The sequence below is a fragment of the Phodopus roborovskii genome, unplaced genomic scaffold (genome assembly GCF_943737965.1).
Source record: "Phodopus roborovskii unplaced genomic scaffold, PHOROB, whole genome shotgun sequence".
Taxonomy (NCBI): Eukaryota; Metazoa; Chordata; class Mammalia; order Rodentia; family Cricetidae; genus Phodopus; species Phodopus roborovskii.
This window is the reverse complement of record NW_026126407.1, coordinates 21511425-21537909: the sequence shown is the minus strand read 5'-3', so window position 1 is coordinate 21537909 and position 26485 is coordinate 21511425. Positions and strand designations below refer to the sequence as shown.

General features: G+C 45.5%; 1 protein-coding gene across 1 annotated transcript in view; it reads right to left on the bottom strand.

Moving 5' to 3' along the window:
• The window catches only part of Obscn (obscurin, cytoskeletal calmodulin and titin-interacting RhoGEF), a 133852-nt gene that overhangs the window by 94634 nt on the left and 12733 nt on the right, over positions 1–26485 (bottom strand). Inside the window, exons 9-14 of the mRNA XM_051180578.1 lie at positions 21680–21955; positions 15010–15285; positions 13406–13681; positions 8639–8914; positions 4866–5141; positions 204–479 (exon numbers count right to left, since the gene is read on the bottom strand). Coding sequence (XP_051036535.1) covers positions 204–479; positions 4866–5141; positions 8639–8914; positions 13406–13681; positions 15010–15285; positions 21680–21955 — 1656 coding nt within the window. The remainder of the gene's footprint in view (positions 1–203; positions 480–4865; positions 5142–8638; positions 8915–13405; positions 13682–15009; positions 15286–21679; positions 21956–26485) is intronic.

Genomic DNA, 26485 nt, shown 5'->3' with positions numbered 1-26485 from the left:
GGAACATCTCTCCAGATATACAGGCAGGAGAGGACTGTCTGGACACACTGCCATTGAGTGTCCTGCTCAACACCGCTCTAAGCATGAGGACGGGAAGAGGGGAGACATGAAGAGACAGTGTGTAACAGAAGGAGCCCAGGGTCAACACTGGGCTTTAGCCAGGTGAATCCCCTACAAGGCCAACTTAGTGTCTCAGCACTCACCTGTGACATCCAGACGGAAGGAGACCTTCTGTCCCCCGGCCTCACAGCTGTACTCCCCAGCATCTGCCTTGCCCGCCTGCTGCAACACCAGCCTCCTCTCACAGCCAGAGGCCTCCACTCGAACCTTCGAGCTGGAGCTCAGCTTCTTCCCATCCTTGAACCAGGTCACCTCAGTCTGGGCCTGGGCCACCTCGCAGCTCAGTGTGGCACTGGCCCCTGCCTCTAATTTCACCTCGCTGTGTGCCTGCTGCTCTTTGGCAAACACTACCTTGGGCTCTGGGAACAGACCAGGATGCACAGGATCAGAGATGGAATCAATAAGGAAGGCCACATGAGTGAAAGTACTAGGAGGTACAGCAGAAGGACAGTATATTGTCTAGGTTTTTCACTGACTAACCCAAGGAGAAGCCACAGTCCCTCTCAGTACAAAACCAAAATATATCCACACAGCTTGCTGCTGCCACACAGGCTGGTCCAGGAGAGCTGTTGTGTCCATTTCTAGGCTCATCCTGGGAAGGTCTGCGAGTCATGACGTTTGTCCACTGCCCCTCCCTGACAATGGAAGATCTCCCATAGTACTGTGTAAGGGTGTGTTCTCACAAGGTCTGAGAGTCCTTGAGGTTCCACACCATGTCTCACTTTAAACATCATCAGCTGTCTCATCTGAAGAGCAGCCTGGACCGCATGTGGCCCTTACTGCCTGGTCCTGATGGTGGCAAGCCTGTGATTGCTCTGGTCACATGAGCATATGCACTGCGGTATAACTCAAGGTTCTTGCTCACTGTTCACTGGATGGTGGCATGCTATAAATCTGGCAAAACATGGGAGGTGACCATCCTCATGTCTTTTCACAGTATCTTAACTCCTCTGATAAAGTTCCTTGTGAATCAGTGTGCTTAGTCTCCACACAGACCAACTTACCCAGCTTGTATTTTAATGAGAATACTTGTGTTTCTGGAACGTTCACCCTGCAGCCCTTACCTTAGCGCAATCCATGACATCACCTTCAGATTCCACACTGCCACCTTTTGCTGCTAACCTACCTACCCTTAGTTGGCTTGTGCAATCTGAGTTGCTATTCTAATTCTGCAGTATTTTCCATGTACAGTTAGGTGTTCATCATGCCATTTGTGAAGATGTTGTCCTCTCATACACTCTGCACAGATACAGAAAAACTAAGGGGGATGGCAGGTGGACAGTTGAGGCTGTGTTTATGCATAGCCTTCTATGGTGGTTTGAATGAGAATGGCCCCCATAGGCTCACATATTTAATATATGGTTCTCAGCTGGTGGACTGTTTGTTAAAGATCAGGAGGTGTGGCCTTGTTGGAGGAGGTGTGTAGTGACACTGGGGGTGTCTGAGGATTCAAAAGCCCATACCAGGGCAACTTTTAATCTCCCTACCTCCATCTTGCAGAAAACATATAAGCTCTCAGCTACTGCTTCAATGCCTGCCTGCCTGCCTGCCTGCCTGCCTGCCTGCTTGCCTTACTTTCCACCATGATGGTCATGAACTGACCCTCTGAAACTGTAAGCAAGACCCCAATTAAATGCTTTCTCTTATAAGTTACCACGGTGATGGTGTCTCTTCACAGCAACAGGAAAGTAACTAAGATACCCTCTGTCTGCATACATGTGTATTATTATCTATTAACCATTCTTGCAATGAGAATCTGTTATCTCATTGTATTAAACTGGATTAAATTTGGTCTAGATGTTTTTTTTTTTGTTGTTTTTGTTGCTCAACTCTAAGTTATCCTTAAGTGATCAGACTGTAAGTTACTCTTGTGACAAGTAGACAAGTGTTCTAATTCGGTCTGACAAGACAGGCACCATCTGAAAGCAATGAGGCTGTCTCTACCTTGCTTCCCTTTTTTCACTCCCTCTTTGGCTGTAAACATAACCTGCCCATGTTCTGGATGCTGTTCTAGAATCACGAATGTGTGTGTGTGTGTGTGTGTGTGTGTGTGTGTGTGTGTATGTATGTTGTGTTGCCTGCATGTATATCTGGGCCCTACATGTATGCAGTACCCAGAGCCAGAAGAGAACGCCATATACCCACAAGACTGGAGTTACAAGTGGTTGTGAGCTACCATATGGATGCTAGGAATTGAACTGGGTCCTATGGAAGTGCAGCACACGCTCCCAACCCCTGAGGCATCATCTCTCCAGCCTCTGCAGTTCTCTTATTAAGGACATTCAGTACCTCTGTGTTGCTCTTGTAACTAACACAGTGACTGTTCACCACTTCACCACCAGCGCTCCTCAAGGGTGTACTGGCTGTACCCAGCCTGAGAAACTCAGTCACTTTCAACCCATCCCACAAAAATGCTCAGATGGTGATGGCGACTAGACACCTGCAAAATCCATCTCATTTCTATCCCTTCATGTAGAGCTTGCTGACTCTCAAAAATGTTTAGTAATCCTGCCATGCTGTTTTCTATCTGTCTGTCTACCCATGGTATTAAATAAATCTTAATACCTCAAAGAGCAGTTTCTGTCTTGGTGTCCTCTATTGTATCTGACAGCTTTCATACACATTTATGAAGCACAATATGACATCATCTTGATATATGTTATAGCATGGAATGATTAATCAAGCTAGATAAAACAGCCATCACATTCCTGTTTGCTTTCTATTGCTGCGATAAACACCATAACCAAAAGCAACTTGTAGAGGAGAGGGTTATTTGGCTCACACTTACACTTCTAGGTCACAATTACCACTGAGGAAAATCAGGGTAGGAGCTGAAACAGGAACTGAAGCACAAATAATGGAGGGCTGTGCTTACTGGCTCATTTTCTAGCTCCACTGGCTAGCTTTTTTCATAGCCCAGGCCATCTGCATAGGGATGGTGCCACCCACAGTGGGCTGGATCCTCTCACATCAGTCATGCACCAATACAACTGCTCACAGATGTGGCCACGGGCCAATCTATTCTGGGCAACCCCTCTTCCCAAGAGACTCCTGGTTATCAAGTTAACAACTACAATTAACAAAGAAACATTTCCACAGACACATCATTTTTGTGGTAAAACATTTGGGCTGTTTTCAAGCACACAGTGCATTGTTATAACTATAGCCACTTGACTCCTTTCTCCCGTGCTTTGTTGGAGTGTGGTATATTTCTCTATGTTCAGGTTATGGAAGTTTGGTCCTTAGCATGGAGGTACTGAGGTCCTAAGGCCTCAAAGAGGTGAGACTGGCTCACTGGGTCCCAGGATCAAAATCATGCCATCGGGCTTGGTGGCAATAACCTCTGACCCAGGGCTGAGGAAACACCCAGGGCTTGGTGTTTAAGATCACTGGCTGGTCTTCCAGAGGTCCTGAGTTCAATTCCAGCAACCACATAGAGGCTCACAACCATCTATAGTGGGATCTGATTTCTTCTTCTGGCATAAAGTTGTACATGCAGATAGAGCACTCACACATAAAATAAATAAATCTTTTTTAAAAAGAACTTCTGACCCATCTCACTGGTTCCTTTTTTCATTTTTAAACAATAAATAATAAAATATATGATACAATGTAATGTTTCAATAAGCTGTCTACATTGTAATTAAAACACAGTAACTAATATGTCTACTGTACTAACTGCTTTTTGTGGTGAGAATATTTTAAATCTTCGAGCTGTTTGAAATACACTGCAGATTATTGTCAACTATCATCATCTTATTGTGCAATAAAGCACTGGAACTAATAATTAGTTCTAGGATGTTTGTTATGATTTATCCATAGGCCACTATACTAACACCCTTTTCTATACTAAATTGGTTTTTATGATTCTGTTTCAAAAAGACATTTGTACCATTGTGGATTTCTGTTTCCTTTTGTGTCACTTTTTATACAACTTTCGAGAAAACAGGCACTTTTTTTTTTTATTTCATATTCTCTGAAGATAAAATGTAGTAAAGATACAAGATGGCCTTTTTTTTCTTTTGGTTGTTTTTGTTTTATTTTGTTGATATGTCTATTCATAAGCCATTTCCTAATGATGGAATACTTAAAATATTATCTAGTGGCACCCAGAGGTAAGAGAAGACTCCTGAGTGAAAGAAGATGGATGCACGTATCAGATTTCTATCTGATGAGTGGGGAAGGTGCAGACAGACGAACTCCTAAGGAATTCTGTGACATCAACACTGACTGTGGACAGAGAACCCCCTAGAGGATCTCACTTTATCATGGGGGGGGACCCATAAGCTACTTCTTTCTCTTTTCCCTAAATGATGCTCCAAGAATACTGATGCTGACTTGCTTTCTAACTTGGCTTTAGAAAATAAGACTTCCCCTGAGGACAGCGTTCTGTTCTCTCAACAGCATCTCCACAAGCCTTCTGCTCTTTCCTTACCACACACAGACACTGTGATGCAATGCACACACAGAGATCTCTACACCTCAGAAATTAGGAAGGAGTAGCCAGGTGCCCAAAACTACCATAAGCCAGCTTTTGTTGCAAGAAAATCCAATCATGATTAGGAGATCAAAATTTCCCTAGTTTTACTTAAATTGGGTGGAAATGCTTCTTGTGAACACGAATGTTCCTGCTGAGTCAGGGCACGCAGGATCTGCAGACACTTGGCCATTCACAGAACCCAGATTATTACTCAGTCTCAGCAACTCATCCAAATGAGTGAGGTTAGTGCCCTCCAACAACTGACCTGTGACGTCCAGACGGAAGGAGACCTTCTGTCCCCCGGCCTCACAGCTGTACTCCCCAGCATCCGCCTTGCCCGCCTGCTGCAACACCAGCCTCCTCTCACAGCCAGAGGCCTCCACTCGAACCTTCGAGCTGGAGCTCAGCTTCTTCCCGTCCTTGAACCAGGTCACCTCAGTCTGGGCCTGGGCTACCTCGCAGCTCAGTGTGGCAGTGGCCTCTGCCTCTGCCTTCACCTCGCTGTGTGCCTGCTGCTTCTTGGCAAACACCACCTTAGGTTCTGGGAATAGACAATGGCACAAGAGGTCAGAGACACTGCTGAGGTCAGGAAGGCCATAGGGAAAGAATCTGGATGGGTAGCTGGATGGCCAACACCCTCCCTTCCCCCATGCTCTGCACTAGCTATGCTCAGCAGAAGCCCAAGTCCCTTGGGGGAAAAACCAGTTTATCCACACATCCTGACACAGATTCAGGGGCTGCTCCAGTGGGACCTCTGTAACAGTCTGAGCAAGCCTTCTCTGAGGAGGAACTGTGGCTCAGAACATGTGTGCACCTGATCAACAGTGACAGTGGAAAGTGTCCTCCAGGACTGGGCAGGACATGTCCTCACAGAGTCTCCCAAGCTCCATTCCCTTGCCTGCTCCAAGCATCCTCAGCTGCTGTATTCAGAGGACAGCCTAGACTATCTGTGGCCCCTATTGCCTGGTTCTGAGACTGGAGACCGCAAGCCCTTGGCCATTAGTGTTTGTTGCTACACACTGCTACTCCTGTGTGTTACCTAATTTCAAGGGCACTGTGGTGTTATATTCCTTTCAGGGTCTCTTTGTGTAATTCCCTGCTAATATGTTGGCATTTATATTTGTCATGACGGCCATCATCATACTTGACTTTTGTGGTATATTCTGATAGAGCAAGTTAGTTAGTTTCACTTCAGGCAAGGATAACCTTTTGTCTTATGACCTGCTCAAGAATCTGCTATTACCCAGAAAACATCAGATAACCTGTAACACCTGCTAAGATCCTGTTTACCTTCACATTGACGACTCTAACCCCTGGCAGTTGGCTGCCTGGCCATGAGGAGCATATCTATTGTGATTTTATTGCCCTCTGTTCTGTGCACCTCACAGGGTATCAGGGTTGGGTAAGAGGTAGAGGGTAGATTTGCTTATACACAGGCTGTTCTAAGCACACCATTAATTGTTTAGGCCTCATTATTGGTTCCTATCTTTGGACTCTATTTCTGGGTTGTTTTAGCTTTTGAAGAATCTTGGCGTCTGTATAGCAAGTGCCCCCAAGTTGATCTTTGACAGTCGTTTGCCACAATGTTTTCCCACTTGGACAGAGGCATCTTGTGCTGCATTTGAACCAAAAGTGATCACCTGCAGTTCTTTCAGAGTGTATCCATTTAGTTTATCTTCTTCACTTCTAATTTTCACAAAGTGTGTCAGCATACCTTGTAGGACTTGGAATTGATAGGGTGATTTGACATGAGGGTAAATCTAAAAATGTCACCTCTCAAGCAAACAGGGAAGTGCTTCTGCTACACATCCTGTGATCCAGAAGTCAATCTCAAATCTCCTTACAAAGTCTAATGATTTTGGCATAAGAGGGGAACACAAAACAATGCCTCCAAAAGGCCATAACTCCTCAATTACTGAATTCAAAGACGCCAAAATGACTGAAATGCTAAACCCATAACAAAGTCTACATGTAAGATAGTCAGTGACTTCAAGTAGTAACCAAAGAATCATATGGATAAGGCAAGGAAATCAGTTCTGGATGTAAATAAGGAAGTCAGTAATGCAATAGAGACAGCCAGCAACATGCATAAGAAACTGAGCAAGGACATGGAGATTGTGAAAAATATATATATAATAGACATGAAAAACTCAATAAAATTAAAACACACAGCAGTGCATTACAAATTGGTTAATCAAGCTTATGAAAGAACAGCTTTCATGGATGGAGGACACTGTGGCCAGACAGCAGCAAAATAAAACAAAACAAACAAAAAGTAAAAAAAAAAAAAGTGAGCATGATCACAACATCCAGGAACTCTGGGACATGGTCAAGAGCTCAAACCTAAAATCTATGGGATAGAAGAAGATGAGATACAAACTAAAGGCATAGAAAATCAATGAAGTTACAGTAAATTCCCAAAATTTAGAGAAAGAAATGGACACCAGAACACATGGGGTATTTACAACCCCAGATAAACATGGCCAGAGAATCTCCCCATAATACATAATGAATTTGCTAAAATTCAACAAGAAACAACATTTGTTTTAAAAGAAACACTATTAAGAGCTGCAAAAAAGACCCACAAATTGTCTCAACACATAAAGGTACTTGCTGGCAGCCTGATTCAGTCCCCAGAATGCACATGGTAGGAGAGAACTGACCCGTGCGCTTGTCTTCTGGCCTCTACATGTGTGCCCCCATGCACATGCACACACACAACTTAAAAATGTAGTAACTTTTTAAAAAAGCAAACCTATCAAAATATGCTCAGACATCTCAGTAGAAACCCCCAAACCCAGGAAAATAGGAATGATATATTCCATACTCTGAAAGAAAAAAATAAAAGCTACCAGCTAAGAGGACTATTCCAACAAAATTATCTTTTAAAAATCAACAGAAATAGAGACAGTTCAAGAGAAACAAACTAAAGTAACTTACAACCACCAAGCCAACCCTGCATAACATTCTAACAGGAATCCTACACTGGGGAGGATTTCACTAGAAGAGTGGATGAACAAAGGAAATTTTTAAACGTTCAGTTGTGGTCCATATTAATATAAAGAGGGGAGAGGGGGAAGAAAGAACCAGAAGCTGGTGCATTGGCTCAGAGGTTAAGAGCCCTGGCTGCTCTTGTTGAAGACACAGGTTCCCTTCATAGAACCCACATAGCAGTTCCAGGGGATCTGATCCCCTCTTCTGGCCTTTGTGAGCGCTGCACACATGCAATGTATATATGTCATGCAAATACTCATAAACACAAAATCAAAATAAATCATTTTTAATAATGAATAGTATTCCTAGAGTCAGGCAGTGGTGCCCGCCATTAATCTTAGACTGGTCTACACAACAAGTTCCAGGACAGCCAAGATTACACAGAGAAACCCTGTCTCCAAACATCCCCCCAACAAAGAATGAACAGTAATCCAACTAAACCAAAACAACCAGGAAAATGATCAATAAAATCAGGGAATTAGAAAACACCTCTCAATAATAATGCTAAACATAAACAATCTTAACTCTCCAACACAGTAGCCTATTGGGTTAAAAAATAAGATCCAGGGGCTAAAGAGATGGCTCAGTGGTTAAGAGCACTTGATGCTATCATAGGGGATAAAAGCTCAATTCCCAGCATCCACAAAGTGTCTCATAATCATCTGTAACTCCAGTTATGAGTCACACCAGGCACTTACATGGTGCACAAATATACATGCAAGCAAAATGCTCATACAAGTAAAAATAAAACAAATAAATCCAAAAATATTTTAAATATGTTAATAATTGTTTTAACGTTGAACTATTTGTAGTGTTCAAAACTACACACTTCACTGGTAAATACAGACTTGAGAATGAATAGATGGAACAAATGGAAGCAAGCAGGGCTAGATAGATTTACATCTCATCAAACAGATTTCAAGCCAAAGTTAGTCAGAAGGGACAAAGACGCTCAGTTACACCATAGTGAAGGGTGCAATCCATTACACCAAGAAAATGTGATAATTATGAAGCTATGTATGTAGACTGTACGAAAGGACTCACCTGTGACATCCAGACGGAAGGAGACCTTCTGTCCCCCGGCCTCACAGCTGTACTCCCCAGCATCCGCCTTGCCCGCCTGCTGCAACACCAGCCTCCTCTCACAGCCAGAGGCCTCCACTCGAACCTTCGAGCTGGAGCTCAGCTTCTTCCCATCCTTGAACCAGGTCACCTCAGTCTGGGCCTGGGCCACCTCGCAGCTCAGTGTGGCACTGGCCCCTGCCTCTGATTTCACCTCGCTTTGTGCCTGCTGCAACTTGGCAAACACCACCTTGGGCTCTGAAGATAGGCAAGAACATACATTTAGTGTCAGAAACACTGTCTAGATCAGGAAGGCCATGTGGGGAAAGACTTGCATGGGGCAGCTAAAAGGCAGGACATCACCCAGCCTCTGCACTCTGTGTCCAGTAAAAACCCAGGGCCCCTCAACACAACACCCCAGTTCATCCACATATCCTGTTGCTGCTGCAGGGGTTGATCAAGTGCAGACATTGTTACAGTCCTTCATGAAGAGGCTGAGGATCATAACACATTCACCTGCCCCACAGTAACAATGAAGAGTCTCCCCCAGGACTTGGTAGGACATGCTTCACAGAGCTGAGAATCCCCGAGGCTCCACAGCCTTTCCCACTCTGAGTATTATCAGCTGTGGCACCTATAGAAGAGAGAGCCTGGGCCATCTGTGGACCTCTGCTGTCTGTGTTACTAATGTCGTCGGCCATTGGTGTGTGTGTGCCTCTGTGTAGATGATGTTCAAGTAGACCCTACTCTCGATAGCACTGCTCCTTCTTCATATTTATTTCAGGAGTCTGTTTACATATGACAGCATGTGTCCTCTGTTCATTGTCTGACCTGTTGGTCAGACCTGTTGGTCTCAGTTACAGATGGTTAGATGTGACTTGACCCCACAAGTTTATATGTGGCAAACTGGATCCTCATGTGGTGGTGTTGAGGGGGAGAACCTTTTACATGGTAGAAACTACTGGAAGTTCTGGACTACAGGAACTTCACTCTCTGAGTTAACACTGACCTGGAGAAACAGGCCGAGTCTTACAGAACCAGATGCCCCACACACACAAGAGCAGAGTGTCAATGCCATGTGTGTTTGGCCCCTCCTGTTCCTAATCTGGCTCTTTTCTACCTCCCCACCATTTTGGGGAGCTAATTCCCTCACCTGGACACCAGTACCATGTGGCCACCAGAATCACAGTGGCTGGTCTGTAAGTTACATGGCCTCTGTTAGTTTGCAACAGTTGCACACGGTGGCCTCATCTAATCACACTGGTTTTCAATGTAATATGGCCAAATAGATCATTGTTTCTCCACTGTGGCTAGTGGGATTGTTTCCTGACAAATCTCCCCTTACCTGGCAACGTGAAGCAACACACATCAGGACTTGGGTTAACCTGGGACCCTGGTGTCTCTAACTGACCTGGAATTGACCTCTGTGATGTGAACTAGCAGACAACTCTTTTTATGTGACTTAATGTCTCAAAAGTCTCATGAAAAGTCCCTTCTCCATTCCTTGCTGGGTCTAAAAACCACGGGGCAGGGGATGAGGAATGGGTTTACACACAGGTGTATTTCAGAGCCCAGTGCTCTACAGTAAGGGCCCTGGATCTGTTTGCTATGCTGCATCATGAACCTAGATAAGACTAGAGAAAAATGCTAGCACTTTCTTTAAGAGTATAGGATGCACCCCACATCTGACAGAGGGCTCATCTCCAAATCAAGAAGCTAGTCACAAAAACACCAAATAATCCAATTAAAAAGTGGGGTACAGAACTAAATAGAGAATTCTCAATAGATGGATCTAAAATGGCTGAAAGACACTTAAGAAAGTGCTCAACATCCTTAGCCACCAGGGAAATGCAAATCAAAACAACTCTGAGATACCATCTTACTCCTGTCAGAATGGCTAAAATCAAAAACACCAATGACAGTTTATGCTGGAGAGGATGTGGAGAAAGCGGAACACTCCTCCACTGCTGGTGGGAGTGCAAACTTATACAGCCACTTTGGAAATCAGTATGGCGATACCTCAGGAAAATGGGAATCAGTCTACCACAAGATCCAGCAATTCCACTCTTAGGCATATGCCTAAAAGATGCACATCCATGCAACAAAGACATCTGTTTAACTATATTCATAGCAGCATTATTTATAATAGCAAGAACCTGGAAGCAACCTAGATGCCCCTCAAGTGAAGAATGGATAAAGAAAATGTGGTCATTTACATAGTGGAGTACTATTCAGCGGAAAAAAAGCAATGGAATCTTGAAAATCACAGGCAAATGGATGGAATGTGAAGAAACCATCCTGATTGAGGTAACCCAGTCACAAAAAGAGGAACATAATACTAACTCATATATGGATTTTAGACATAGAGCAAAAGATTACCATCCTATAATCCACACCTCCAGAGAAGCTAGGAAATAAGGAGGACCCTAAGAGAGACATACATGGTCCCTCATAGAAGGGAAAAGGGACAAGATCTCCTGAGAAATTTGGGGGAGAGGGGGAGAAAGAGTTAGGAAAACGAGAAGGGGGGAAAAGAACATGAGGGAGCAGGAAGACTGAGTCAGGGGAAGAATAGAGGAGAGCAAGAAAAGAGATACCATAATAGAGGGAGCCATTATAGTTTTAAAGAGAAATCTCACACTAGGAAAATTTCCAGAGACCTACAAGGATGACCCCACCTAACAATCTAAGCAATAGTAGAGAGGTTGCCTTGAATGCCCTTCCCTGATAATGAGATTGATGACTACCTTATATACCATCCTAGAGCCTTCATTCCAGTAATTAATGGAAACAGAGGCAGACACCCACAGCTAAACACTGTGCCAAACTCCTGGAATCCAGTTGCAGAGAGGGAGAAGTGATGAGCAAAGGGGTCAAGACCAGGCTACATAAACCCACAGAGGCAGCTGGCCTGAACAAGGAGGAGCTTATGGAGCCCAGACTGATAGCTGGGAAACCAGCATAGAACTGACCCAGACTCCCTGAACATGGGTCTCAGTTAGGAGGCCTGGGGAGTGTATGGGATCTCTGACAATGGAACCAGGATGTATCCCTAGTGCAGGAACAAACTTCGGGAGCCCATTCCCCATGAAGGGATATTCTTTTAGCCTAGAGACACCAGGGAGGGCCTAGGCCCCACCCCAAATGACTTGGCAGACTTTGATGATCCCTCATGGAAGGCCTCACCCTCCCTGGGGAGTGGATGGGGGATGGGATGTGGGAGTGTGTGGGGAGCATGGGAAGATAGGAGGAAGAGGAAACTGGGAAACTGAGATTGATATGTAAAATAAGAAAAAAAATATTAAATAAAAAAAAAGAGTATGGGATGCACTTGCCCTGCAAACCAGATTACCGAATTTGATCCCTGGAACCTGCAGAGAGGTGTAAGGAGAAGACAGATACCACAAAGTTGATCTCTGGTACATAGTGTGGCATGCCCACACATGCACACACAGGCAATAACAATAACAGTGATTAAAATACATTAAATGTGTAACTTTCCATATAGAGCTCTCAACCAGATCATAAAGTAAAGATGCTCCTACTACTGTGGAGAGACATCTGGACCACCACAGGCCACAGGCTACATGCATCCAGAGTCTACTAGACAGCATCTTGAGCCCTGGGCAGGTGCTCTGAAATGAACGGTTAAGCACAGCTATGTGGAAGTGAGGTAACAGACACTGCTAAGGCACCTCAGCCTTCCAGTTCTGAGGGCTGTGTCTCACTGGCTGACAACTAGGGATTCTGACAAAACTGGACAGATCAAATGCAAAACAAACAAGCAACAACAAAAACCTATACTGCCCTTCTGGGAAACATGGAGGACAAGATTCTGAAAATAGCCAATGAACTGTGCCTCAAGTCAACCTCCAGGCGACCTGTGTATCCCTGAAGTGTCCTATGGCCAAACACGTGTGTTTAACCAGAGCTGCCTCCCAGATGCAAGCATGCACAGTCCACTTAGGACAGTCTCCTATGTCAAGAATAGAATTCTATGGGTTAGAAAAAAGGAATAGTAACTGGGATTGACATGTAAAATAATAAATAAATAAATATTAAAAAGGAATAGACCAGCACATACTTTGGCGAATACTTAAACGTAGTTGCAGATTAAGTGGATTCAATGGCACAAAGTCACATGCAGCAACAAGGAATGTGTTCCTCTGCCATGCCTGCACCCGATTCTCCACCATGTCTCATCTCACTGCTTTGTTGCCTAATCGATACATTGGCTAATGCTGCTTCACTCTGACTGGTCCTGGATTCCCTTCTGCAGTGATGTCAAGGACCTGGCTGCATCTCAGCAGAGGTCCCCAGGGATCTGAGGACTGTTCAGGCTGCACTGCCCACATGAAGAGCACTCAAACTGCAGGACACCCTCTCTCTTCTCTCCTGCTTTCCCTGGGCTCAGCTAGAAGTAGGGGCTGACAGATGAAGCAGAAAGAGGAAATGGCAAGGGCTGAGAAGATGCTCGAAAGTTAAGAAAACATAAGCCTCATGCAGAGTACCAGAGTTTGGTTCCCAGCACCTAAACTGGGCCACTCACAGATACCTGCAGCTCCAGCTCCAGGGGATCCAATGCCCTCTTCTGGACTCATTAGTACCTGCATTCACATGCACATACCCACACACATACACAATTTAAAATAAAGTCAGGCTCTAAAGGGAATAGTACCGGAATCTGTCCAAGCCACAGCCAGCCTCTACCACCTCCACACAAGGCTAACTTCATGTGGCAACACCCACCTGTGACATCCAGACGGAAGGAAACCTTCTGTCCCCCGGCCTCACAGCTGTACTCCCCAGCATCCGCCTTGCCCGCCTGCTGCAACACCAGCCTCCTCTCACAGCCAGAGGCCTCCACTCGAACCTTCGAGCTGGAGCTCAGCTTCTTCCCATCCTTGAACCAGGTCACCTCAGTCTGGGCCTGGGCCACCTCGCAGCTCAGTGTGGCACTGGTCCCTGCCTCTGATTTCACCTCGCTGTGTGCCTGCTGCTCCTTGGCAAACACCACCTTAGGTTCTAGAGACAGACAAGGGCACATAGGGTCAAAGACACTGTCTCGGTCAGGAAGTTCACAGGGAAAAGAGCTCACTTGGGCAATGGAGGACAGAATATTCTCAGCTGTGGTGGGAAGACTATGATATTCATCACAGTATAAGGAGTGCCTGGGCTGTAGATTTCCTCTGTGCCACTTAGGGCAGACGGTTCTTTGATCCCTGCTCTTGCCCGCTCCTAGTCAGATCTCGATGTCAGTGCTATGCTGGCTGCATGAATGACCTACAGGTTCATTTCCTTCTTCGAGTCTCTAAAAGAGTGTCCATGATCATGGAATAACTGTTTCCAGCTCTAGCTAATGTTTTCTCAACAAAATTATTTGAAGACTTAGTTGCTATTCCACTTATTTAGAATACATAAGATCTACTGAATTTTTTTAATTAGTTTTCACACAGTTTACTAGTAATCAGCCAAACTGTCATAACTTTTCAGATTTATAACCATAAAATGACATATACTCTTAAAATGACATTCCTGCTGGACAATGGTGGTGCATGCCTTTAATCTCAATACTCAGGAGGCAGAAGGAGGTGGATCTCTGTGAGTTCGAAGCCAGCCTGGTCTACCAAGCAAGTTCCAGGACAGCTAGGGCTGTTACACGAAGAAATCTTGTCTAGATAAACTGGTGACGATGATGATGAAGATAACATTTCTACGAAGACTTGATAGCTTGTTTCTCAATATCTAAACACAGACATCAGTTCTGTGGCAGTCTGATGGAGCACTGCTGTGTGATGGTGCTAGAGGTCTGGGGTGCAGCCCACCCTCCAAATCCTCAAGGCCCCACCTGCACACAGGCAAATGGCTGTCTGTCTCAGACTTCTCCATCTGAGGAGCTGGAGCCAGCGCTCACATTGACAGAAATGTGGACTGACTTGGCAGGAGACACTCACTCCTCAACATTGCTGAGTTCAGAGCAGGAACTCAGGGATCCCTGATAACACCTATCCAAACTGAAAGCAAAGGATAAGACATATTTGCTTTAAACTATACTCTTTGTGTGACAGAGAAAGGGGATTAAGACAACACACAAGGTCTGGCCAGAGTCCCAGATTCCACACAAGAGCTATATGGTTCTGGAAACATGTGACTCTGGATTACCCCTATTGTAACGTCACTCAAGGCTTACAAAATGGACCCCTCTCCCATCTTTTGTATTCATCCCCAGCCTAGTTGCAGGGAAGGAGGAAGGGTGGGACATGTGAAAGATGAAGGCTAATATAAAGTGCAAATAATCTGTCAAAGTGATGACCCAGGCCCCTCTCCACTGTCTAATAGGACCAAATAGGTACCTGTGACGTCCAGACGGAAGGAGACCTTCTGTCCCCCGGCCTCACAGCTGTACTCCCCAGCATCCGCCTTGCCCGCCTGCTGCAACACCAGCCTCCTCTCACAGCCAGAGGCCTCCACTCGAACCTTCGAGCTGGAGCTCAGCTTCTTCCCATCCTTGAACCAGGTCACTTCAGTCTGGGCCTGGGCCATCTCGCAGCTCAGTGTGGCAGTGGCCCCCGCCTCTGATTTCACCTCGCTGTGTGTCTGCTGTTCCTTGGCAAACACGACCTTGGGTTCTGGAAACAGACAAAGATACACAGGGTCAGAGACACTGTTTAGGTCAGGAAAGCCACATGGGGGAGAACCCTGATGGTAGTGGTACCACTGGAGGGCAGAGCATCATCCATCCAGACTCCACACCCACTGTGCTCAGAAGTCCCCAAGCCTCTCAGCACAGAACCAGATCAGGCCCACACACCTTGCCTCTGCTGCAGGAGCTATTCTAGAGACTGTCCCTTCAAAGACTACTCCAGTGGCCCTGCAAGAAAGACCTGATGTTTTCTACTCGTGCATTTGCTTTCCAGTGGTTCATTGTTCCAGGCTGACCAATTATACCTGCATTGTCCGTCTGCAGATTTTAGGAGCTCTTTATTTATTTGAGCACTGGAGTCTTACCAGCTGCATGTAAGTTAATGTTCTCCCCATCTGTGCACTTCAACTCCTCACTTTTGTATGTGCTTCACGAAGCAACACACCTACTGGTTCTTTGTAGGCCACATAGTCACTGGCTTTGAAATCCTTCGTATGGTAGTCCCCTGGCACACTGAGCTATCAGTCATGTCGGCTTTCTGAGGCTGTCACCTGGTGCACTGTTGACTGCAGCATATGCTTTCAGGAAGACTTCCAGGGTTAACACATTTCCCAAGTGTGCACTACCCTTCGTACCATTTGGGGAGGTGGTCCTATCTCTATGCTTCACTCTAGTACCTCGGGAAAGGAGGGGCAGGGCCTATGACGGCCAAGAGCTGGTGCAGAGACATTTCCATCTTGCTCTACTCTTCTGCTGCCACATTTGGGTGCACCATCCTATTAACATTGCCTTATGATGGGGGTTGATCTCATGATGCAAATGCTCTTAGCTGTTCATCTTCAGGAGAACACAAAGCCTTCACAATCAGTCTGCCAATAGTTATCATTCTAAATAAATAAATAAATATGCTTGGATCCTGACTTACGAATGAAATTAAGTCTTCGGTGGTTTCTTCAGATGGTCATCACAGTCCTTTAGAAACATTTGACCGTTCCCTCCCTGGGCTTCAAATGTCATTTGTTGGGCATCATATTAGAAAACGATGCTCTGGAGTTCCATACTGTAAGATTTCATTTCCTAGGCCCTCACTGCAGTGTGTGGATGGAACGGCCTCTTCTCTCCCGAATGCTGGGTTTCTGTGCAAGGCAATCCTTCCCAAGGTTCTCACTACACTGTTTATCATGACGACTTTGCTTAACTGGTGACTGTCAATCCTGCTCCCGGGGTCCTACCCTGCCTTGTCTTGTTGGCATTTCAAAGGTAAATCCCTCACCTAAAGTGGGATGTTAGCTGATGTTTCCTGACGTTCTGTTTTTCACAATTAAGAGGGACCTGTTGATTTCTGTAAAGAATTCATGATGAATTTGATTGACGATTTTTCAGGATATGAGATGGTAATTGATTTTTTTTATGGGGAGGTGGCATGTGTGTGCCACGCCATGAGTGTGATCAGAGAGCAACATGCTGGAATTGGTTCTCTCTTCCCACTATATGGTTCCTGGGAATCAGATCCTCTGACTTGGCAGCAAGCTCCTTTATCCACTCAGCCATCTCACTAACCCCAAAGATAGTAAATGTGTGAAACACTTTTCTTCTACACTCACTGGGATCTCTGCACTTTTCCCTCCCAGTGACCTGACCTTGTGTGCCTTGTGTTGAGCCAACTCCTTCTGCTAGGCTTCCTTTTCCTCATAGTCTTCAAATACTGCAAGGCATTCAGTATCCCGACCTTGCTGTGTATGTAGCCTTTTAGTTTTGTGTATTTTCCCTATAAGGTTTGGTTTCCATGTTACATCATTTATATAAAATGACCCATTCTTCATTGTCCTATTTCCCAAGAGAGCTTCTATAAGTAAAGAACAATTTATTTCTAGAACTTCTGGAATGATGTTCCTGCTGGGCTGCATGCCTCGCCCCCTAAAAACAGTTATTGGACTACTGTGTCCATTTAGTTAAAGCTTACAGAGGTGTTTGAGTTTTCAGTTTCTTCTTTTGTCAGTTTTGACACGACTCTGGAGGAGTTAGTCAAAAAGTCACACCTTGCCAATTTTTTAAATCATAAAACTGATTGTCATATTCTCTTCAAATAATGTCTTACAAAGGAACAGCAGGCTTTTCTGACAGTTGTCCATGTTCATAATTGATTGCATAGTTGGCACTCTGTATCATGGATTCAACAACATCAAACAGACAATACAGAGGTGGGCTGTATGGTGGTGGTACACACCTTTAATCCCAGCACTCAGGAGGCAGAGGCAGGCAGATCTCTGTGAGTTAGAGACTATCCTGGTCTACAGAGCAAGTTCCAGAGTGGGCTCCAAAGCCACAGAGAAACCCTGTCTTGAGAAAACAAAACAGAAAACACAGAGGTGGGGCAGAACTGCATCTGAGAGAAACGTAGGCTTCTTCTTGCCATTATTCCCCAGATAAAACAGACTAGCAACTGGCAGCACTGACTCCGTACTGAGTGCAATCAACCAGGACTTGAGCTGAGGTGTACAGAGGGAAAAGGTTCCGATGGATCTGCAGTTAAGAGCACTGGCTGCTCTCGCGGAAGACTCAGCTTTGGTTCCAGAGGCCACATGGTGACTCACAACTACCAGCGCCAGGGGACCTGATGCTGTCTTCTGAACTCCATGGGCACCAGGTACACATGGTACATAAGCATACATGCAGGCAACACATTTGTATGCATGAAAAAAACAAATCTGGCTTGTTTGGGGGATGGGGAGTATTGTTTTGTTTTGTTTTTTAGTGTATAGATGGGCTGGAGAGGTGACTCGGCAGGTAAGAGTATTTGCTACTCTTTCAAAGGACCTGAGTTTGAGCAGCTCACAATCACCTGTACCTCCAGCTCCAGGGAATCTGAATCTGATGCCCTCTTTTGGTTTCTGCAGGTGCCTGCACTCACATGCACATACCCACACACGCGCGCGCACATACACACACACACAATTTTAAAAATAAAAAACATCTTAAAAGAAGAAAATGTACAGAGCGTGTGTGTTGGTTATATGTAAACATTTTATATAAAGGACTAGCACATCTGAGGATTTCGCATGTGCAGTGGGGTTCTGGAACTAACTCTTAAGGACACCAAGGACACAACACAAACCGTTAGGCCAAAAGCAACCTATAATGACTTAGCATTAAGTGTCTTAACAAAAGGAAAATACATGGATGTTTCAACCATCTCTATGCACCCAGCCACACCCAGTCACCAGGGATATATGGAGTTTTTTCATAGCACTCAACTCTCAGCAACATGGCATTTTCCACATGAACACTTCTCAACACAAGCTTTGTACATCAACTTCCATGGTGAGAATGTTCTGGTGAAACACAACAGGACCTGATTGAAAAGACCACCCTGCCCTGACAAGTGTATACCAAAGTACGGCAACAGTCTCTGCCCTGTACATATCACAAGAACTGTGCACCCATCCACCAGCAGGCATGTTCCTACAGACAGGTGTGTAGGAGACCAGCTTCCAAACGAGTGAAGGGGATCACAAGAAACCAAAAGCTGAGAATACCAAGAAGAGCTTGAGACAGTTACAGGTGTGACCAGCTGTCTGGCCTGTGGCTTGTGCTCACCCTAAGTCAGTGGGTGGTTCTGGCCATGAAGAACCACATGTGGCTCTAGAGGAGAAACTGGAAGCTTCCAGTGCCCCCCCCAATCCAAGGAAGATCACTCTCCCATGTGAAAGTCACATGGTCACCTTACAACCAAGAACCAACTGATCCCAGCAATAGCAAACAAAAGATGGTGGGGAGGCTCTTGGAACACACAGCTGAGTTCCACCATGTGCACACAAGGTGTGTAAGAAGGGCCTACGCCTGCCTGTTTTGCCTTGCTGAGCCCAGGGATATAAGATGGTAGGTGGGAAGGCAGAAGATGGTAATAGGCAAAGTTTACAGGAAGAAGCCAGTGATCAGCCACACATCTGATACAGTCACCAACTCTACACAAATCAAACTGGTTTCTCAACACTCACCTGTGACGTCCAGAAGGAAGGAGACCTTCTGTCCCCCGGCCTCACAGCTGTACTCCCCAGCATCTGCCTTGCCCGCCTGCTGCAACACCAGCCTCCTCTCACAGCCAGAGGCTTCCACTCGAACCTTCGAGCTGGAGCTCAGCTTCTTCCCGTCCTTGAACCAGGTCACCTCAGTCTGGGCCTGGGCCACCTCGCAGCTCAGTGTGGCACTGGCCCCTGCCTCTGATTTCACCTCGCTTTGTGCTTGCTGCAACTTGGCAAACACCACCTTGGGCTCTGGGGACAAATGGGGGCACAAACTCAGAGGCACTATCTAGATGAGCAAGGTCACAATGGGAAAGACCCTAGATGGGTCAGCTGGAGGGCAGAATATCACCCAAGCCCTGCACTCTCTGTGCTCGGGAGAAATCCCAGGGCCTCCAAACACAGGGAAAGTCATGCTCCCTTATCCATCCAGAATATACCCAAGACCTGCAGTAGGTGCCTCAGACGCAGGTAGCACCAAATACTGCATATGTTGCTCCTGGAGGACCCTGAGAAAGTTTAGCTAACACATTAGGCATAGTACGAAACTCATAAACCAGTTGTGATGGTACACAGCTACAATCTGAGCATTCAGGAGGCAGAGAAAGGCAGACCTCTGTGAGTTTGAGGCTAGCCTGGTCTACATAGCAAGTGCCAGGACTGCCAGGGCTATGTAGAAAAAAATCTGTCTTGATCCCTTCCCACCCCCCCCAAAAAAATCATAACGACTAGTGATAAAATAGAAAACTCAAAGAAACATAGTGTAACAAAAGCCCACAGTCTAGACCATTACCAAGTAAAATAAAGAGCAAAAAACAGAAGTGATATGGTGATACCATTGCAACCCATCTGATGAACGGATCATTTCTGGAATTTTCCATATATTTTAGAACCATGGATGGCAGTGCATAACTAAACCATGGGTAAAAAGAGTGACTGTCACAATTTGGCACACACCCCATCACTCATTTCTGGTGTCACTAGGCAGACTTTTCTGCCAGTTATTTGCCCAGTTTTCAATAGCACTGTCTGTCTCCTAGGCGCTCACTGTAGGACCTCTGTACATATGCTCACACTAGGGGACTGGCAATAACATCCACTCCAGGCACTTCCCTTATTGTGTTGCCTGTCTTCACCGTTTAGGGTAGGATCTGCTGAATTGCTGGGTTTCTAATTTTTTAACAGTATTATTGTTGTATGTAATATGGGCAGGAGGGCAGCACACACCACAGCTTTCAGATGGAGGCCAGAAGACAACTCATCTGAAGCTGCTAAACTATCTCACCAGACCTAACTCACAGTTTTCAATTTCAAAGTATTCGTGTGTGTTTTACGGTGGTCACTGTGTTTGCTCTCCTGTTCCTGGGCACTGGAGTAGAGCTGCGCCTAGCATGAACTGAGCTCCATTCCTAGAATTGGTGTGTGTGTGCATGCGTGCATGCGTGCGTGTGTGCATGTGTGTGCTCCAGAGTGTACATTTATTCTATTTGTACATATTTCAATCCATAAATTCTGATGTTCTCCGGTATAGTACAGTACTATTTAAGTACTTCATGATAATTACATGAGAAGATTTTGCATGTTTCCAACATAAACAACATGGAAGGAACTGGAAATGCTGACTACCCAGTTTGATCAATGCACATCATAGACATGTTATCAGATTCCATACTGCACCCCATTATCACTGTGTATGATCATTATATGTTGGTTTAAAATAATGAATTCGGTCCTTACGTGGAGTCACAGAAATACCTGCATGTACCTTGACGGTTCTGTGTTTCTCTTTCTACTATAAGTAGGTCTGGAATACAACTAGAGTTGGCAGTGGATGTGGTGATTACTGGTCCAGTGTTTCTTCAGTGTGGTAAATGGTAAATAGTTCATGAAACAATCATACTGTCTGCAGCCCTTCCATGAGTCCCAGAGAGGAGAGGAAAGATGTAAGTGGGGTTGAGGATGGGGAATCCACTGCTGTGAGAGTCCAACCTGAGCTCTGTCCTCTGGTCTGCTTGCCTGTCCCTGTACTGAGACACCCACATCTTCATTGCATGAGTACTGCATACTCTAACACGTAGTACAGCAAAGGCTCCCTGCTTTCCTTTGACTGTTCTGTTTGGATGGGAAATGCTCCCAAAGGCCCACGTCATTGGGGTTTTACTCCCCAAAAGGACTGTGGAACCCAAGCCACTTCCTCTCTCCCACACACATTCCAGTGTGAAGTGAGTAGATCAACCAAGAAGGATGGGACACATGCACAGATAGTTTTTCTAACAACAAAAAACACTGGGACCGTGAAGATCATCAGCCGGTCTCCCATCATCTGCAAACAAGCCACCTAGATACATGAACACAGACCTGTGACATCCAGACGGAAGGAGACCTTCTGTCCCCCGGCCTCACAGCTGTACTCCCCAGCATCCGCCTTGCCCGCCTGCTGCAACACCAGCCTCCTCTCACAGCCAGAGGCCTCCACTCGAACCTTCGAGCTGGAGCTCAGCTTCTTCCCGTCCTTGAACCAGGTCACCTCAGTCTGGGCCTGGGCCACCTCGCAGCTCAGTGTGGCACTGGCCCCTGCCTCTGATTTCACCTCGCTGTGTGTCTGCTGTTCCTTGGCAAACACCACCTTGGGCTCTGGAAACAGATAGGGATGCACAGGATCAATGACCCCAGATTAGACATAACCTTTCTTTGGGGCCTGGGATTCATCAGAGCCCAGTCATGGCCAAAGCAACACTGCCCATAATTGACAGATAGTCATGTGATCATAAACAAGATTCTGTGCCATGTGTGACCCAAGGTACATGTGCTGAAGCTTCATATGTGCAAATCCTGGGTCTGCAGAGTCTTGTCACTGCCCTAAGAACCTGCAGGCCCACTCTAATATTTGCTGGCAGGTGAGCTATTGTAGCCCTTAGGCCATCACAGCTCGCTTCCCTTAACAATCCTGACCTTTAAGGACAAAACTCTAAATCTTCCCTGCCTCTGGTCCCCCCAAAACTTCAGGCCATCCCTAGCTTTCCAGTGCTCCTACATGCAAGAGACCACAGACAGCAAGAGGAGGCACAGTTGGGAGGGATGGCCAGCTCAATCCCCACATCAGAAACTGATATCTTTCTGAACCACAGCTGAGAGGAAGTCCAAGATGGAGGAATGAGTAGAGCCAAGCAGGAGAGAGTGGCTACATGGTCCATGGCCTTTTCCTCAGACTCAAGCACAGGGTGGAGAGGGTTGGACACACATTCATGGGAATTATGACAGAGCCAACAAGGGCTCCTAGAATCCTGGGAGCCAGCAATAGGAATGGACAGAGAGAAGCATCTCCTGCTATCTGTAAGACTTGCTCTACAGCCATGGAACTCTCCCCCACATAGACCCTATCACACCTACGTTCACTATGCAAGGCCATCACCCCAGGTTGGTGTCGCCAGGAACACTCCCCAAGATTGGCCCAGCCATCAGCCTGCTTTGACCTCCTGATAGTGACAAACATAAAAGTCACTAGACAGAGCTGAAGACACCCAAATACTAAGGTCTAAGGACAGGGAGAATACCAGCCCAAGATACCTAGATGTGTCCTATGATGGTTCCATTGAGTACAACCCTAGCACTCACCTATGACGTCCAGACGGAAGGAGACCTTCTGTCCCCCGGCCTCACAGCTGTACTCCCCAGCATCCGCCTTGCCCGCCTGCTGCAACACCAGCCTCCTCTCACAGCCAGAGGCCTCCACTCGAACCTTCGAGCTGGAGCCCAGCTTCTTCCTCTCCTTGAACCAGGTCACCTCAGTCTGGGCCTGGGCCACCTCACAGCTCAGTGTGGCACTGGCCCCTGCCTCTGATTTCACCTCACTGTGTGTTTGCTGCCCCTTGGCAAACACGACCTTGGGCTCTAGAGACAAGGAGGAGAACATGGTGAGAGATACAATATGTTACTTATTTCTCAGACATTGATTCTCTAAGGTTCCATAAATTGTGTCCTTGGGGTCATGAATGTCAGGTGTCTAGTGAGATGTTAGACATACCTTCACAGACACAGTGTCTTGTTTGAGTGTGCATTTGGAAGTTATCCTGACTCAAGAGCAATTTCAAGGTCAGGAGAAAGAGGCTGGGCTATTACAGCTCTCTACCTATGTGTTTACTGTCTCTGCCATGTTTGTGGCAGATTGCATTGCTCAGTGATATATCCCAGAGCTGGCACTGTGTGCTCTGCAGACTATAGCCTCCATTCTCTGATGGTTTAGTCCACTCATAAAGTATGCACGAGCATCTATCTGTTCAGCTCAGTGAATGTCAAATGTACCTCTCCCCATAGAACCCAAACTTCTGAACAAACAGAGCATCTCAGCTCCCCACACACAGACTGTCAAAAAACATAAACAGGCAGGCAGGCACACACACACATATATATATATATATACACACACATGTGCATGCTCACCACACATATGCACACACACACATACACACAGGCTCACACACAATGCATACACACAGACACACACACATACATATACACACATATATACATATACACTCACACACGTACATACACAGGTGTACACACACAGGCTCACACACAACACATATACACACAGACACACATAGAGACATACACACTCACACACGTACACACACACACATATACACACAGGTGTACACATACACAGGCTCACACACAACACAGACACACACACATATACCCACACAGACATAGACACACACACACACACACACACACACACACAGAGCCACTACTCTGATTTCTTTCACCATCAGTTACTTCTGCCTGGGCTCTGACTTCATACCCATTAGGCCAGTTACATGCTCTATAGTGATGCTCCATCAGTGACAGACCCCAAGATTACAATGATGGTCCCTTAATGTGGTATTGCCCAGAAACATTATAGCTGTCTCCATTTGTATGACTGTACTCTGTGGTACGCACACAATAGGAAAATCACCCAACAACAAATTCTCCATCAATTATATTCTGGTTGGTTTGTAAGCTTTCATTTGGCTTGTATGAAGAACCCATCCATGCTAAATATTATTTGTTCACTTAAGCCAGGCATTGTGTTACACAACTTTAACTTGGGAGGCAGAGGCAGGTGGTTCTCTGTGAGTTCCAGGCCAACCTGATCTACACAGTGAGTTCCTAGACAGCTAGGGCTACATGGGAAAACACTGTCTTTAAAAACAAGAAGCTTGTTCCTTCAAGCTGCTACATAGGGTTGTGCTGCATAAACACCACAACCAAACACCTTTTCTGTTCCTTCTCAGCTCCGTTGGGTTGTTCACAATCAATACAATGAGATACAATTAATAAAGCTGCTATAAACATTTGAGTTCCTCAATGGTTAGGAACTCTTAGAGAGGACAAGAGTCCAGTTCCTAGTGCCCACTATAGCGGTTAGATTGAGAAGGCCCCCCCATCAGATTGAATACCGGGTCCCCCCTTTGGTGGAAGGACTTAAGAAGATTAGGAGGTATGGCCCTGTTCTGCTGGCAGGCTTTGAGGTTATGAAAGACTCCCACCATATGCAGTATGTCTCAGAAAACAGCTGGCAGGATAAAGGATAGGTGGGGCTGGAAGGCAGAGAGAATAAATAGGAGAAGAAATCTAGGAAAGAGAAAAGAGGAGAAAACAAGGGAAAAAGAAAGGGAGGCTTCCAGAGCCAGCCAGCCAGGCAGCTGCCAGACAGACAGACAGACATGGAAGAAGTAGGAAAAATAAGACATGCAGAAGAAAAAGGTAGAAAGACCTGAGGCAAAAGGCATATAAAGAGAAACAGGTTAATTTTTGTTAAAAGAGATAGCCAGAATCTAGCCTAAGCTAGGCTGAGCATTCATAACTAAAAAAAAAAAAAAGCCTCCGTGTCATGATTTGGGAGCTGGTTATTGGCCCAAAAGAGAAAGCCTGGGACACCCAGTAAATAAATGGACTAGGAGACATCATCATAATCAACAGTCTGAACATAAAATGTGTGGAAGTTAATTTTAAAAAACTCTCTGTCACACCAGGACAGAAATAGATATGAGAAAAGCCTTCCGCTGCAAAAATAATGAAGTCCAGTGGGACATGGTTAGATCATGATTAGGTCATAGAACTCCACCTGCAGGAATAGCAACATCATTCATTAGAGCTGTCAAACAAGGGTACAGTCATAGAGAGAAGGAAAAGGCAAGTATGTGGATGTTACTGGGGATAGAGCTCAGTGACAGAGAATGTAATTAGGTTGTAAAGAACCCATTCAACACTAAAATGTGTGTGCACACATGCACACATGCAAGAATCCATAGATTCTGGCAAACCAAACAAATTATAAAGCTTAAAAATACTACAATTGAAAATAAACCTACTCCCAGTGGTACTGGCAGACATTATATGCACTACAACATAAGATTAGTGAGTTGGAAGATGGATCAAAAGAAAATATTAAAAGTAAAGCAAAGAGAGAAATGTGATTGAGCAGAGAGAAGTATGTGTATGATGTATGACCACATGTATAAGAACATGAAAGGGTCTACCAGAGTAAAGGAGTCCTTATAGGGACAGATGAGACAAAACAGCCAAAGACCAAGAATACCCACAAAAGAGAAGAGACATAAACCCACAGACTCAACATGCTCTGGCCCCCAATATCAAGCAAGCCACATGAGGTTCTCACTGTAACACTTGCCTTAATCAGGGTACCAACTGCTATAAGACACCATGACCAAAAGCAACTCATGTAGGAAAGGCTTTATTTCCACTTACTTGTCCCAATAATAGTCCACCATGAAGGGAAGTCTGGGCAAAAACTGAGGGCAGGAACCTGAGGCAGGAACTGATACAGAAGCCATGGAGGAGTGCTCCTCGTGGCTTGCTCGGCCAGTTTCTTTCCTTCCTTCCTTCTTTCCTCCCTCTCTCCATCCCTCCCTCTTTTCCTGTCTCCTTCCCTTCTTTCCTTCAACTGTGTAAAGAGTTTTCTTTTAATGTATAAAACTAGAAAAAATTATTGATTGGGATTTCACGTGTGACTCCTTCACTGTCCATTGAGGTCAGTCAAGTTCAGGATTTCTGAAAGATCCCTTTCTCACAGAAAGATCATTAATCCAAGTGTGCTATCAGACTATGATTTTTTTTTTACCCTTTTATCTCTCTTTGAATTAAAGACACACA